The sequence below is a fragment of the Empidonax traillii genome, unplaced genomic scaffold, assembly GCF_003031625.1.
Source record: "Empidonax traillii isolate 1590-97213 ecotype Southwest subspecies unplaced genomic scaffold, ASM303162v1 scaffold196:size3368384, whole genome shotgun sequence".
Classification (NCBI taxonomy): Eukaryota; Metazoa; Chordata; class Aves; order Passeriformes; family Tyrannidae; genus Empidonax; species Empidonax traillii.
The window spans coordinates 3203411-3217644 of NW_020955389.1; the positions used below are offsets into that span (position 1 = coordinate 3203411).

The 14234-nt window shown below is 38.8% G+C and overlaps 1 protein-coding gene across 1 annotated transcript in view; it reads right to left on the minus strand.

Moving 5' to 3' along the window:
* Positions 1-944: 944 nt before the first annotated feature.
* Positions 945-14234, minus strand: part of GALNT12 (polypeptide N-acetylgalactosaminyltransferase 12) — a 44385-nt gene continuing 31095 nt past the window's right edge. The window contains exons 8-10 of the mRNA XM_027886853.1: positions 10342-10455; positions 4493-4648; positions 945-1982 (exon numbers count right to left, since the gene is read on the minus strand). Of these exons, the coding sequence (XP_027742654.1) occupies positions 1845-1982; positions 4493-4648; positions 10342-10455 (408 nt within the window). The 3' untranslated portion in view covers positions 945-1844. The remainder of the gene's footprint in view (positions 1983-4492; positions 4649-10341; positions 10456-14234) is intronic.

A 14234-nucleotide genomic window follows, 5' to 3' on the forward strand; every position in this document is an offset into this window, starting at 1 on the left:
CATGCAGCTATCCAGTTTTGATTTGTGGCTCCACAAAGTGAGAACTACTGCTGCTAACAAGCGAACAGAAGCATTACTGAGTTCAGGAAACAGAACCATAAAATAAAGCTGTCTTCTCCCAAATGCTGCAGGGATCTGGGCCTAAGAGATCAGAGAAACGATTAAATGAAAACCACTGATTATAAGAAAAACAAAAGAAATAGTTCATAAGACAGTTCCCACTCTATTGAATCACAAAATATTTTATTAATTCTAACATCAATTTCATCGGTCCACAGCCCACAGAGACAAAACTTTAAAGGTGCTCACAAAAACATTCTATCTACATGGGTTTAGAAAGACCATGGAAGAACCTACAAGAAGAAACCCTCCCCCCACAGCCCAGTCATATAAATAGGTATGCCAAAATGGCATGAGCTTATGGGGATTCAAAGAAAAGGCTGTACATTTTTTATAGGAAACATGAAACAAAGGCAAATAACAAAATACATCCCAAACTAATCAAAACAGATGCCAAGACTTCTGAGGGGAAAAAGGTCGACATTTTCATCCTTCTATACATAAGCATACCTTCATCTGATAAAGAAAGAAACTCTTCTTATGAGCCAAAACCCTTCTAACCAGCATTGTAGTAATGTTGGCCAATGACCAGATACATTGCTATACACACACCACTTGTCTGATTGGGTAAGGGAGATCCCACACACCACAGCAGAAACCATCTTGTACTGGTATGGATTAAACCTCGTGTTTTCAGCTGGACTATATGCTTTGACGTGGCTAGCTCATCAGAAGAGAAGTTCCCAGATGAAATGCAAGTTATACCTGAAAGACAATTCTTTTTGTATTAATATTAGCTGCATATCATAGCAATTATTTGCAAAGCCATTTTTAAAAATATTATCATTTTTACATGAATCATTGAAACACAATTTAATGAAAGTATTTTTTAGATTCATTTTCTCTAACTGTAATTTTGATTTTTTTCCAAAAGAATTATTGCCAGGTCTGATCTTGCAATTTTTATGCATATTAAAAATCCACATAATGTTAAAATGAGCTGTGCAGTCTGGGACACAGACACATAGCTAGGTCCATGTGAATCTAAATAGCTTTTCCTAAAGCATCACCTTTAAATACAGTTGCCTTATTTCTTAAAGAAAAATGAGAAAATCCCCATTTTACTCCCAGACCAGACTTATGCATGATTATAAACTTGTCAAGTGCCATGAGCATCTAAAATTGTCACAGCATTTAAGGTATAGTATGGTCAGGCATGTGCAATCTGTATGCATCTAGATTGTTATTTGTGCAAAAACATGCAGACGTACTCTGCCTTCATGTGTAAATCCACACTGTCTTCAGTGAGGAGTTTGTGGTAGTCACTTAGGGCAGAATATGGCCTACATTTACCTTCTCTGTATTTAAAAGATGAGAATAATTATTAACTACTATCTGTTAAAAGGCCCAACTGCAGAATGTTTTAGTAGAAAAATAAACATTTTAAGTTATTGGCAGATTAACATTAGTGCAATTATTTTGACTGCCTTACTTCCACACAGCAGATTAAAAAAATACATTGTCACTTGAGAGAAGAACTTAAGACACTTCAGAAGCAGTTATGTAGCTGCCAAATAAAGAGAAAAGGAGCAGATTCTGTAGCACTTTACATAGCTCTCAATGCTTAGTGCTTTCTAATGCTCCAGGAAACAAGATCCAAGGTTTGTAAACTAATTACAGTTCTTTCCATACAAAAATATATCACTTATGTGATTTTCAAAAAAGCTGACTAACTGTTGACTGGAAAAAACACATTTTTCATATTCAGCTAGACAACATCTGGATCAACTTCTTTCTTTGAAGAACCATTTTTGGTAGTCCGAGTTGGTACATGGTCGTAACAATGGTGCTGGGTTACCATTGTAAACATTTGACTCAGCTTGTACACACTTCTGGGTTTGTAGGTGAAACAAGGTACCATCCTACAAGAGACAGAAAGAAATTTTGCTTTTCAGGTCTCAAAAATTACAGACACATCACTGTGTTTTATAAATAACAGAAGACGTTTGCCACAAATAAATATCAAGCATATCCTTCCAATTGGGCCATGCAGCAAAGCCAAAACGCCTACATTGAGGATCTCTGAAACTTTATCAAAAGACCCTGCTTTTACATTTAGTGACATCTCAGCCTGTAAAGTATGTGTTAGATTCATTCACTTTCATTGACTTTTGTTACTGCATCAGAACAGGGGCAGTAAAAACCAAACCCAAGTACATTCATTACCCAAATTCAGCAACTTATTACACATCTTGTAAGTAAAAGTTAAATATTGTTCATTAAGTGTAGATGCTGAATATATTTTTAGCAAGAAATTTTCCCCTTTCTTCATAGGGTATATTTTTGGTGGAAAAAGTAAAAATATCTAAGCATGCCCCTTGCCTATGGAGGTGTGGAGTTCACTTGCTTTGCTGGAGGGCAGCACAGCTGTCTCAAAGGTGTAAGGTCTGACAGGCCTCCACAGCCAAATTCCCTAAAGAACACATTTTTAGGTCTCAGGCCCTCCTTTTGCAGTAGTCTCCAAGCACATTTAATCTCCAGTTCACATCTCTCACTCCAGTGTGAGAGGGCTGTCAACTAGGATAGTGAGCTGCAGAAAGGTAGTGTAGCCAGTCATGAAGAACTGCCCTGCTCTGAGACCATACCTTTGGCCTGGGTGACATTCCCATGTGCAACCATTTCCAAAGCCTCTAGCAGCTTTGAATAAAAAAAAAAGCCAATGCCCTGCTTCTGAGCATAACTCTGACTCCTTTGGAAGTCTGCTCCTTCCGTCATCAGGAATATTGCACTTAATTGCATCCTGAGCCACACCTCCTGATGCCCAGCAGTGTGTTACTGCTCATGGGCTTGCAAACAGACTTAGCTTCTGAATGACTTTCCCATTTCTGTTGTGATAATTCACATTTCTGAGTGCACTAATCAGTATTTGCCTCACTCATTTTTGACTCAGTGCCCATAAGAAGTTAACTCTTGTCAGGCTGCTGGGAAGGCTGGTCAAATCTGTGATTACGCTAAATCCATAAGGACAACTGTCTGATATGACACTGCACAAAGCAAAAGAAATGTAGTACTGACACCTGACTCATCACTCGCCTTGAAAGTTGGGCACTGGTGATTTTGATTTAATGCAGTATAAGAAGAAGAATTAGAGCTGAGCAGTATGTTCAAATTACACACAGGCACAAAGTAATCATGAGGAAGGAAGAAGATTTAAAATAATTCCTAAAGTTTCAGATGCTAAAAGTTAATAGTTAGGAATGCAGTGGAAACAGATGAATTCCAAAACTTTTTTTATCCATTGCTCAGTTTTCTCAGTTTCAAAATATCAGTTTTCTCAATTATTTCCTGAAGTGACTGAAGAACATTCGATATATTCCTATAGATTAATGCGTATGACCTTGAGCAATTTTTCTAAAAGTCAGCATTAAAAATGACACATCATTTATAACATCAGCCTTTTGAACATTTTTATTCAGTAATACCACTATGAGCTTCAGTCTGGACTAGATTTAGTGAATGGACAGTAATTTTCATATATTTTTAGAATTTACCCTGCCACTGGTGGTAATATCTAAGCATGAAATTTGTCAACCATAGATCCTGTAGAGTTTGGATTCATTACGCAGACACATTATGTAAATATAACATTTTGATATATTATGTGACCTTTTCCCTTAGCCAAATAATAACACTCCAAAACTTGACCAATACCATAATTTTTCATCCACCTTATTTTCTCTCAGGCATTCAGGAACTTCTTTAGAGACTAAAACTAGAGATCTGCTGAGTCCCCGCAGCCAGTAAGATGTGTCCTGTGTAGGGGCAGGAATAGGGCAGAAGGTATTTTTTGATGATGCATCAAATTACACAACTGCACATTGCACTGCAGAAAAGGGAGCACTCCTGGTCCTTTTGGGACGGGTTACGAGAGAGGTTCTGCAGAGGACAAGCAGCTGTTCCAAGCAGGGAAGAGCATAAAGTAAGGGTGGTACGTGAAGTACTGGGGATATATGGTAATACAAATACCAAGAAATAAAACAAGTCAATGAAAAAAGAGCAGAAGTAGGCCAGCCATGAGACTGGCTGGGGAAGGGGTATATTGAGGCTCATCAGATCTCAGAAGGCGGCAGCAGGGGTGAAATGCAAGAGAGTGTTCCCAACTCCTTTGAAGTTATCAAAGGTGCTTCCCTTCCTCCCATCTTCCTATTCTTTATGACTGGCATACTCCTTGCCAATGCACTGCTGCTGTCCTGATTCTGTGTTCAGATATTAAAGGCCAAGATAGCATATTTCTCCCAGAGATCTGTGCCAGTGCTGTGGCCTGCATGATGCGTAGACAGAAAGATAAAAAGAAGAAAACCACAACAATTCTCCTTCCACCCACTCCCCCCCAAAAAAAAAACCAAACACAAACTTAATGAGGCACGCTTACCTCTCTGAAAACAAACTTCTGGTTTTCAGGAACATTGTGGACATTTTCTTGACACAAGTACATTGTTAAGTAGTCAGTCCCTGAATCGACTGCTGCACAGACTTCTGGTTGTCGGGTGTTGTGACGTATTTCATTATGGGATGTGTACTCAAAAAACTACAAACCCAAGAGAAAAAACAAAGGACAGAAGTCATTTCACATGTACACATGAGAGTATTTATAATGAGTATATACTAAGATACTATAATTAAGTTCAGATATTAAAGTTGCTATTGTGAAGGGAAATTCTGCCAAAAAAAATTTCAAGGATCCTAAACTTCCACTGTTTGCTTACTATTTTGCAGAAAATCAATCTCATCACAGGACTGCTTTACTCTGGGAGCACCCCAGATGTATGAAATGCCTAATAAATGTCCTGGAAAACAGGCATTCCAGCATTAAAGAACTTACAAAATTTGACTGTAATATTCAGCTCTCACATTCTAGATCACCTAATTAGAAATAGGACGGAAAAGAGTTTCTAGCCTGACACTGCACCTTTGTAATTCAGTTGTCACAAAGCAATGTTACTCTTAGCTAAGGAGTTGCTCACTGCATATTTCAAATGCAGTTTGGTCAGAGTTCATTTCCAAAGTGCTCAGGATGCATGGTGATATCCATCTTATTCTATCACGTTTTAAGATATTATTTGAAGCAAATAAGTTGCAGCTGCTTTTAAACAAAATTTTATAGAAAATTTACTAGCTTTGCTTGTTGTACAATATTCTATGGAGGTCTTCTGAATATGCTTTAAAACATCTTGGCTTCTGTAGCAATTATGGTTGAAGATTTCCTTAAAATTTTTATATTTATCATGGACATCTGCCAACTTTTAGACTTTCATTAAAGAATGGCAGAGTTTGAGAGTTGTTTGTATTTATCATGCTTGTAAATTATTTAGATGACTATAGTGCACAGATGTGTGTTTAGATCTGATTTAGATAATACTCAGTAGAGTTTTATAAACATCAGGGAATTGCTTATTACCAATAGCACAGCTGCCTTAGCAGAAACCAATAAAAGGATGAGGGAGAGAAGGAATCCTTTTTTGTTTTGTTTCACCCCTGGAGACTGTAAGGCTTTGTGATGGGAGCTGCAGCAATTCAGAAATGTATATACTTGACCATACCACAAAAACATCCTTAACAACCACAAAGGCTAATAACCTTGAAAGAGAGATTGAAAATGGAGTTTCAGAGTAAACAGGACCCTGTGGTTACAAAGTCTGCAGTCATCCATTTCCAGGTGTAAGAGCTCTGATTTAGACTTCTCTGATGATAGTCGTTTCATGAAATCTTACCCTCCCATTATCACAATCAGGAATTTCTCTGCCACAGTGGCTGTTGCATCCATACACAGACCAGTGCTGCTCACTGCATCACCCTGTAGAGCTTTGAGGCTTTTCTTTTCCAGCAGTGATGCAAATGACAGACCCCCCAGAATTAACCTGTCTACCACCATTCATTTGCAGTAAGCCACAAAGGCAAGTGAGTATTTCAAGAAAGCAACATCAAGTTTGAAGTCTCCCTGCTGACATAACACCCTGCAGACTGTGATTTCCCCTGGAAACCTATTGCTAGAGCCTGCTCCTATGATGTAGGCTGTACTGCCTTTACATTTGCCTTATGCAGAAAAGGTCTCATCATCAAAAAATGTAAATTGTGAGGATATTTGTCCTATTATTACTATTATTATTATATACCCTAATAGGCAGGGTCTATTCCCTGGCCCTTGGGCTTTATTCCCAGGTTCAGTATCTGGCACAGGGAAAGCCTGCCACTTTGGGCACCACAGTGAGCTAGCTATAGGGGTGTGAATTTTAATTCTATGGTTTGTGCATAAAGAAAAAGCTTAAGTCGTGCTCACTTGTGTCTGGACGGACACTTTTTTTACAGCTGCCACTTCCACAGGGCCTCGCTTGTTAGTGGATTTACTACATATAGTAACTCTCTAGCAATTTGTATTCAGCATCAGTGAAAGACTGCAAGCTGCTTATTGTACAAGATGCATCAAGAGTAGATGGAGCAGCTACTAGATCAGAGCACTTCTTACTACTGATATCTTCCCTGAATGGTCTCTCAAGGACTTGCACCAGATTTTGAAGAGCAAGTAAAATGGTTACTTTCTGCATATCTTTAAGGAATGAGGTTATAATATTCACAACCAAGCACTCCTGCCCTGTTGCCCAATGAATATAATACAGTTCATTACCCTATACTGCTTCAAATTGAATAAATACTTCAGGCTTTGGGCTTTTTCAGCTCTGGTAATATATGAGATAAATCTGTTGCTCCTCAAAAGGTAAAGTGCTTTTTAGTTCTCTTTTCTTGCCTTCTGTGGGCAGAAAGGAAGCATTTTCAAACTGATCCATGATCTGGTAACTAGTAGCCTTACTGTGTTTCTTTCCTTCTGAGAATCAGTAGATTCCCTTAAGTGCTACTGGGAAACTTGATCAGGCCTTTTTCCCAGTGCCTATGGCTTCTAGACAATCTACAGGATATGCCCCAGCTGCATAAGTGCTAGCTGGTACTGGGGCTAGCAGCAGATTTTGGCTACCTCACCAGACCTTCAAACACTCTCACCCCTCTCTGTGCCTGGCTAGTGCTCTTCTGCATGCAGGAAGAAGTTTGCACTTGATGGGTAGAACCAGCAGAGAGGTTACCAAGTCTGATACTCTTTTTGCAGGTAACTCAAGGGCTTTGCAAAATTCTTTAGTTTGCCTCTCACTATTTACCAAGTTTATCAGCTGCAAATGGGAATATTGAGAAGGATACTGTCAGTCAGTGTTTTCCCATCCTCTTACCACATCAGGTCAACTTCCTGTCATCATGCATTGGTGCCCTCCATTCTGCTTCCCAGCCAAATCAAGAAGAGCAATGGGCTTCACCAGTGTTGAATTTCAAAGCCTTTCATTCTCATCTACTGGGGCAGATACTTCCACAAAACATAAGCACCTTGAGGTGCAAGCAATAAGTAGCCAGTTCCTGTCTGTATTTCCAGCCTCTCTTCCATTACAATCAGCTCCTATCATTGTACTGTTATCCTTACCTTCTTGCTGTAATTAACATGCTAATTTTAAGCAACTCTCAATTAGTTTTCTGACTGCTTACACAAAAGCAACTCAAAAGGACTAAAGGGAACCCTCTCAGTTAGGCCAGGGATTTAAGGAAGTATAGCAACAAATCACCAGGGACTTTATTTTTCTGAGAGTGGTTCTTATTTACTGAGACTTACCCTGACTTCCATTTCCTATCTCACTTGTGCTTCTACCTCTTGTCTCATTTTAGCCTCCATCTCTTCCCCCATAGGCAGGTCTTCCTGCTGTCCAATTATTCTCTTGCAACTACCTGCCACCCCTACTCATGCCCCCGTTTGCACACTGATATCTCTACTCCCATGTTCTGAAACCCTGCCCCTTTCCACTAAAATATTCTCCAGTGACTCTGCTTCATTTACTCCCCCTCCCTATAGCTCCTAACTACTCCTCCTGTTCACATGCCCTGTTCACCTATTGTCCAACCTCTGTCCCAAACTACTGCTGCCCTCTGTCACCTTGGCCCTTTTCTCCTGGCTCCTGCTAACCCTCCCATGCCTTTTACCCATTTCACTAATCTTGTTTTACCCATTTTACCCTACTTACAGGCTCTGCAGTTCTCTTGAGTCATCTCATATTGTCTTTTATTGGTTTATATTGCAGTCAGGTAGTTTCTCCATTTCTCCTTCCTCCTCCTGCTTGGATGCCAGCAGAGGGAGTGGTTTGCACAGGCCAGGGAGCATCAGTGCTTTCAGCCTGGTGCCTGCTACTGCAGGTACACAGATGCATCATACCATCAGCAGAGATGGAAGAACATTAACAACTATGCAGTAAAATCAGTTCATTTTTTAGTGCTGGCTAAAAAAATGAAACTGGAAAAATGTCATCTCATGACAATTCATCTCTCAATTGTACTTCTCTTTTGCTTTCACCTTTTATCCTATGTCTTTATTTTTCTTGGTGAAAGGTAAAATTTAAATGAACTTTTTTTGCTCAGAGAAATACAAAAATATTCAACCCCTCTCCTCTCTTTAATTTGTAATACAAGGAAAAAAAAAATGTATAAATATCTTCTGTGTTAGCATGTAATCATATAAATTAAATACTTCTTAATCTATAAAAGCAATCAGCTCTTACTTATAAGGAAGTGGCTTAACTGGGTTATCTGATTAGTAACTTCTCTTCCATATAGGTGTAAAGAAATGTGCTTAACTCAGGTATAAAACTGAACTGAGGGAATAAAATGGGTTGGGGCTGAGCATGACTGGCATACATCTGTGAGCATTGACATCCTTTGGCTTTTATGGTGCAAGATTCTCCTTTTGCCTTCCCCTGCATCTTAGCCTCCAGGACAGAAACATTAGGAAAATTAAGACATAAACCACACATGAACTAATAAATAATACTAAATAATCATCATGGCTAGGCTTCGCGAACAAAGATTTGAGAAGGGCTCTACCCACGCTTGCTACAAGCGCTCTGATGGCTAAAAAGGCCAATGTATACTAAATAACAGTTCTAATACTTAAGACAATAAACTTGCTATCAGCAACAAATCTATTTCCTTTTAAGATCTGAAGTACAATGCTCAGATTGTTGTTCCTTTTCCCTTTCTCATGTAAAATGCAATTCATATTAGAAGCTTTCTCCTCAATACAGACTTGTTTTTCACTCCTTGAGCTTTTATGTTTTCTTTTAAGCAGAATCCAGAATGACAACAGATACACTGCTTATCTACCACATTTCTGGTTCTTTTCCAGGCTAGATTTTTCATTTTTTTTCCTTTTTCCAAACATTCCTAACCAAATGTTTGGATTAATTTCCTTAAAAAAAGACGCAAACAGTTAAGCCACCCACGCTGTCACAGGGTTACGTGCAAGAGGGGTCACAAGACCTCTGATATTCAGCACTGGTGAGACCACACCTCAAATACTCTGTTTATTGGAATCTGGGTTAGAAACTAAATAGCAAGCTTCATAGGCAAGTACATGCCACACATCAAACAACAAATCTCAAATCTGGAAGGTGGTCATTGAAAACCATGCAAAACAGCCATTGTAACTCGGCACACAGTGCCTCACTACACTTTTACCAGAGATTTATGCAGAGAGGTTTATGGGCATCATAACTAACCACTGCTGCACTCAGTGTTTCAATCAGCATGGAGAAAGACACCAGCATTTTCAGCTTCAAAAAGTTAAAACCAAGAGAGTAAAAATGAAAGTGTTAAAGGGCATCCCTGCTCTCAAGGCTTGTGGAGCCTGAGCCCAGGAGGACATTTCTGTAGAGTGTAGTACAGGAGAAGATGCAGTCCAAAACCTCTTTACACAAGCACCAAGAGGAGGAGACATGATGACAGACCCAGGTGGAATCAGGTGAGGTTTGCAATGCTGTTAGGGGTCTTGGAGGGGTGGACCGACAAAATCTTAGAGGTGTGCTGGTCTGCCCAAGACCAGCTGGAGATGAGTGAACACTGGCCTATAAGCACTACAGCTGCACTGCTCTGCTATTAACCCCTGCTAATGAGCTCTGATGAAAGGCATAATAAAAGTATGCATGAGTCTCTGCTCTGGGTAGACACATGTTCAGAACGAAGAAAAAATGACCTGAAGATACATTGAAATGAAAAGCGTTTAGTGCAAGAATCAAAATTAGAACTAAGATCACCTTACTGTGGCAACATGTTCTCTCAGCCCTACTGCAATGACTTTACCATACTTTCTTAAATTACAACCACTGTGTTAATCAAAACGAAAATAAAAAACATATATCTTACCTGATTTTGTCCCATGCCATGACATGGGTACAGTATGACCCTGTGTCCAGTTACCTGATGTTCATTTGTAGGGTTGTAATCAAAACAGTAGTTTTCCATCCCTCTATTCCTCAGCTAATCAAAACAAAAGAATATTTTAAAGTATTAGTCTGAAGTAAGGAAGATATTCAAAGTATTAGTCTGAAGTAAGGAAGATATTCTGTGCTCACTTTACACCCATCCATCTGGGCTGTGAGATCCCTCCCAAAGCTAGATTAACTGGAATAGATCAAATGAATCCAACGGTAACATCTTTCAGACTAATGCGAAATAAAGCTGTTGGGATCATCTTGACTTTGGGCATGGAAACAGCCAGGCACCATGGCTCCCCCTAGGAATGACACTGTGCTCCAGTGTATTTCCAAAGGAACTAGGTAGAAACTACAAAAAAACTTGAAACCCAACAAGCCAGCAAGTCATGCAGAACAAAATAGTCTGCCAAGTCTTTTTTTCCCCTCCCAGGATCTATTTGTTCAAATGTCTTATGAAAAGATGACTACATAGTTCTCTCAGTTTGTCAGATGGGAAATGTTAGAAGGAGTTGTTCTCGAAAGGACTCCAGTACCCTCTTGAGGTTGAACAAGCAGACAGATTTTAAGATCAGAAATCATGTAAGCAGGCAAAATATATCTCTGAAAGAAGACACTAGATGTGATCTTAAACGCTCTTTACTAGTGTTCCTGAGCTTTGGCATAAGAGATGCATAACTTAACTTAAATTTTAAAGTATTAAGTTGGCTGATTTTAAAAACAACAGGCTAATTAGCAAAGATTTGCATTTAAGTATTCAGGAGGCAAAAGTAACTGAAAATAAGTTAAACAATGCCATAACAAGTACTGATTAACCAAATCTGAAATTACCCAGAGCAAAATAGGTTCTGTAAACAAGAAGCTGAATGCCCCTGTTGCTGAGTGTAATTATATCACAGAGAAAAAGAATAAGCATCGTAAATCTCAGAAGAGTTATTTCAGCAAGGTATAATTTCACAGTTCTTCCCTAGTCATGATAATTTTATCCTCCATTCTTAATGTGGAGAATGAAGGGACACAAAGGAATTGCAGAAGGCTAAAACCAAACAAACAAGACAAACCCTCCAGGACCTAAACCCACCACAGAGCAAATCACACAAGTTGGAAAATTAGATACTTGTGTTCCACATATGTTTTGCTTTCCCAGTTTCTGTTTTCAGTGCTACCCAACATCTTCTTTTCACCGCTTTGTGCCCATTCCCACACTAGACCACTGCAAATCTCCTTGAGCAGTCAAAAGAGGACATTTTGTTTACCTTTCTAATGCAAGGCAAGAATTACACTTAGAAATTCAGGAAAGAGAAGTGTCTTAGAGAGATCATTTTTTTAAGCCACCATGGAACTAGATAAAACAAACAATAAGGTTCTCATGTTTCTAGTTTCTACAACAAGAAATGTCAACTTAAAAGTCATAATCACTTAAAACTGGTAATTATATCTCTAAAAATATAAATCAGTTTCGGTCACTGTCAGCAGCTCTCTTCAGGATCACAGGGCCTCTCATCAGTATGTTTAATAACGTATGACTTTGCCTGACTGTCTCCTGGCTCCAAGGCCAGCAAAGCCCTTATCTGTGGTGCCCCTTCCAGGAAACCCAGTACCTCTGCTACCACTCTTCGCCATCACCCCCGGCATGTGGTCAAACATGTGCTCCCCTTTGTGGCTCAGAATTCTAAATAACCTTATTTGAAAATGCCATGCACCATCAGAACTACTGCAACTCTCCTATGCGTGTTACTCAATGCCCAAATACACGCAACAAAAGCTGTTTAAAACCTCATTGAACTTAAGCTTTATTTCAGACGGTTAAAAAACGAGGCTGTACTCCCAGGATGCTACTATGTGTGTTGTCTCATTGACTCTTTCATGCACAAATGCTTGTGGTACATGCTGACATATTCCTACATACACGTCGTCCATATTTTGACCTGGTTCTTTTAGTTCATTTTATCACACAACAGCAGATGCTGTTTTGTGCCCACACTTTATTAGGAAGCTGAACAGGTATTCAAGATCCAATTTGTGGGAATATATTCTAAGCTTTTAAATGACCTGATCTGAAATGACACACAAAGATTTGAAAATCTGCACCGTTTATGCAAAAAAATAATAAAATCTGCCCTATTACAAGGCAGAAAAAAGTATGAGAGAATTTGTGAAATAATTTTCTCTTGTGAAATGAGAATACACAATTAAGTTCTTTTTACGTGTAACAGCTCTACCAAAACAGTGATCCTCCACTTATTTCTGAAGCTATCTTTGTTCCTATATCCATCATAAAAAAAGTCATGCAATAAAGAACAAAATTTTCTCTGTGACTTACCTTAATTCTTTTGCAGAATGCTGCATTAGAGAAACAGAAGCAAAAAAAAATGTTGATCACCTTGCCATTGAAACACATAGTTAAGTTCTAAAACAGTCTACCCATGCAGGACTAGTGGCAGTGTCTTCCTACAGTATTTGCCTCCCATTGAAACGTTGCCGGTGTTACTCTACAATGACATTTAGTTACCAGTCTGGAGGCTGGGATAGGTAACAAACAGCAACTACTGAGATATTCGCCTTAGACCTTATCCCTTTCTGCTTGGAGGAATTTAAATCTGTTGTTTCCGGACATCTGGACACTTGCATATAACTACACGATATAGATGTCATTCTATGAATAATTATTAGTTTGGGTTTGTGTGTTTTGTTTTGTTTTGTTTTTTTTAAATAAAATCCATTGTAAGCAAAGCATCAACAACAGATTTTTGACATTAAAACTTCATTACATTAGTTGATAAATACGGCCAGTGGAGCACAGCCAACCTTTCTCTTCATCCACAAAATAGATCAGAATCCTCTTTATTTCACCGCAGTGGCAGTGGTGCTGACGTATTAGTGATATGGGCAGATGATACTGTGGGACACAGCAAAATATGACTTTGCAGCAAGCCAAACAGCTTCACCGGTACTGACCAGACAAAAGCTTTTACCGCAGAGGTAATCTGAGCAGTTACAGGGAATGATTTTACTGAGTGTATACTATTTTCATATCACCTGTTAACTTAAGTGCAATGCTGAAATGGCTATACATTGATGTGTATACAGCCATGTATAGTTGATGACTAAGATCCTCTGAAGGAACCAATGATGATTCATTGCTGTATTCACTGCTGGACTCATTTGCTCACCCCAGCAAGTCCAAATCTCCCTGGGAGGCTCAAAAATATATAAGCATGTGGCTCAAGCTGTGGTGTGTTCACTTGAGTTTACTATCAAACACTTGAATTTCTTTCCACTTCCTTTTAAAAAGTCTTTATCAGGCTTTCACAGGCTGTACAGCCAACCAAGTAGTGCATATTTTCCTGTGATATACATAAGATCTCCAGGCCTAGTCAGTCATAATTTTGAGTACCAGATCAATTTCAAGTGGAAGCTCTACAGTCTGGATTATAATGCACTTTTAGAGATGTACCCTAAAGGAGGCTGTTTCGGAGCCTCTGAGAACTTGGAATCTCATATACACACAATTATCTTGGATAACATAATTTAAGCCAAATAGCTAAGATCTCTTACTTTGTAAGCCTGTCCCTATATCTCATGTGATATTTAGGTAATTTATTTAATGTGCTCTTTCATGTCACAATAAAATAAAGTTCTTCACAGTTCTAAAATCTTTCTTTCTGATTTTCTCAAGGTTATATCTGGTTTAAATTAAAAGAAAATTATGACAAAGCATTTGGAAATTAATTGAAGATGAGACGGTCTTAGAGGAAAATGTGGAAGGAAGCTGCCAATAGAAAGATTCAAGTTTTTGATATCCCAACTGATTTAGTCAGTCAC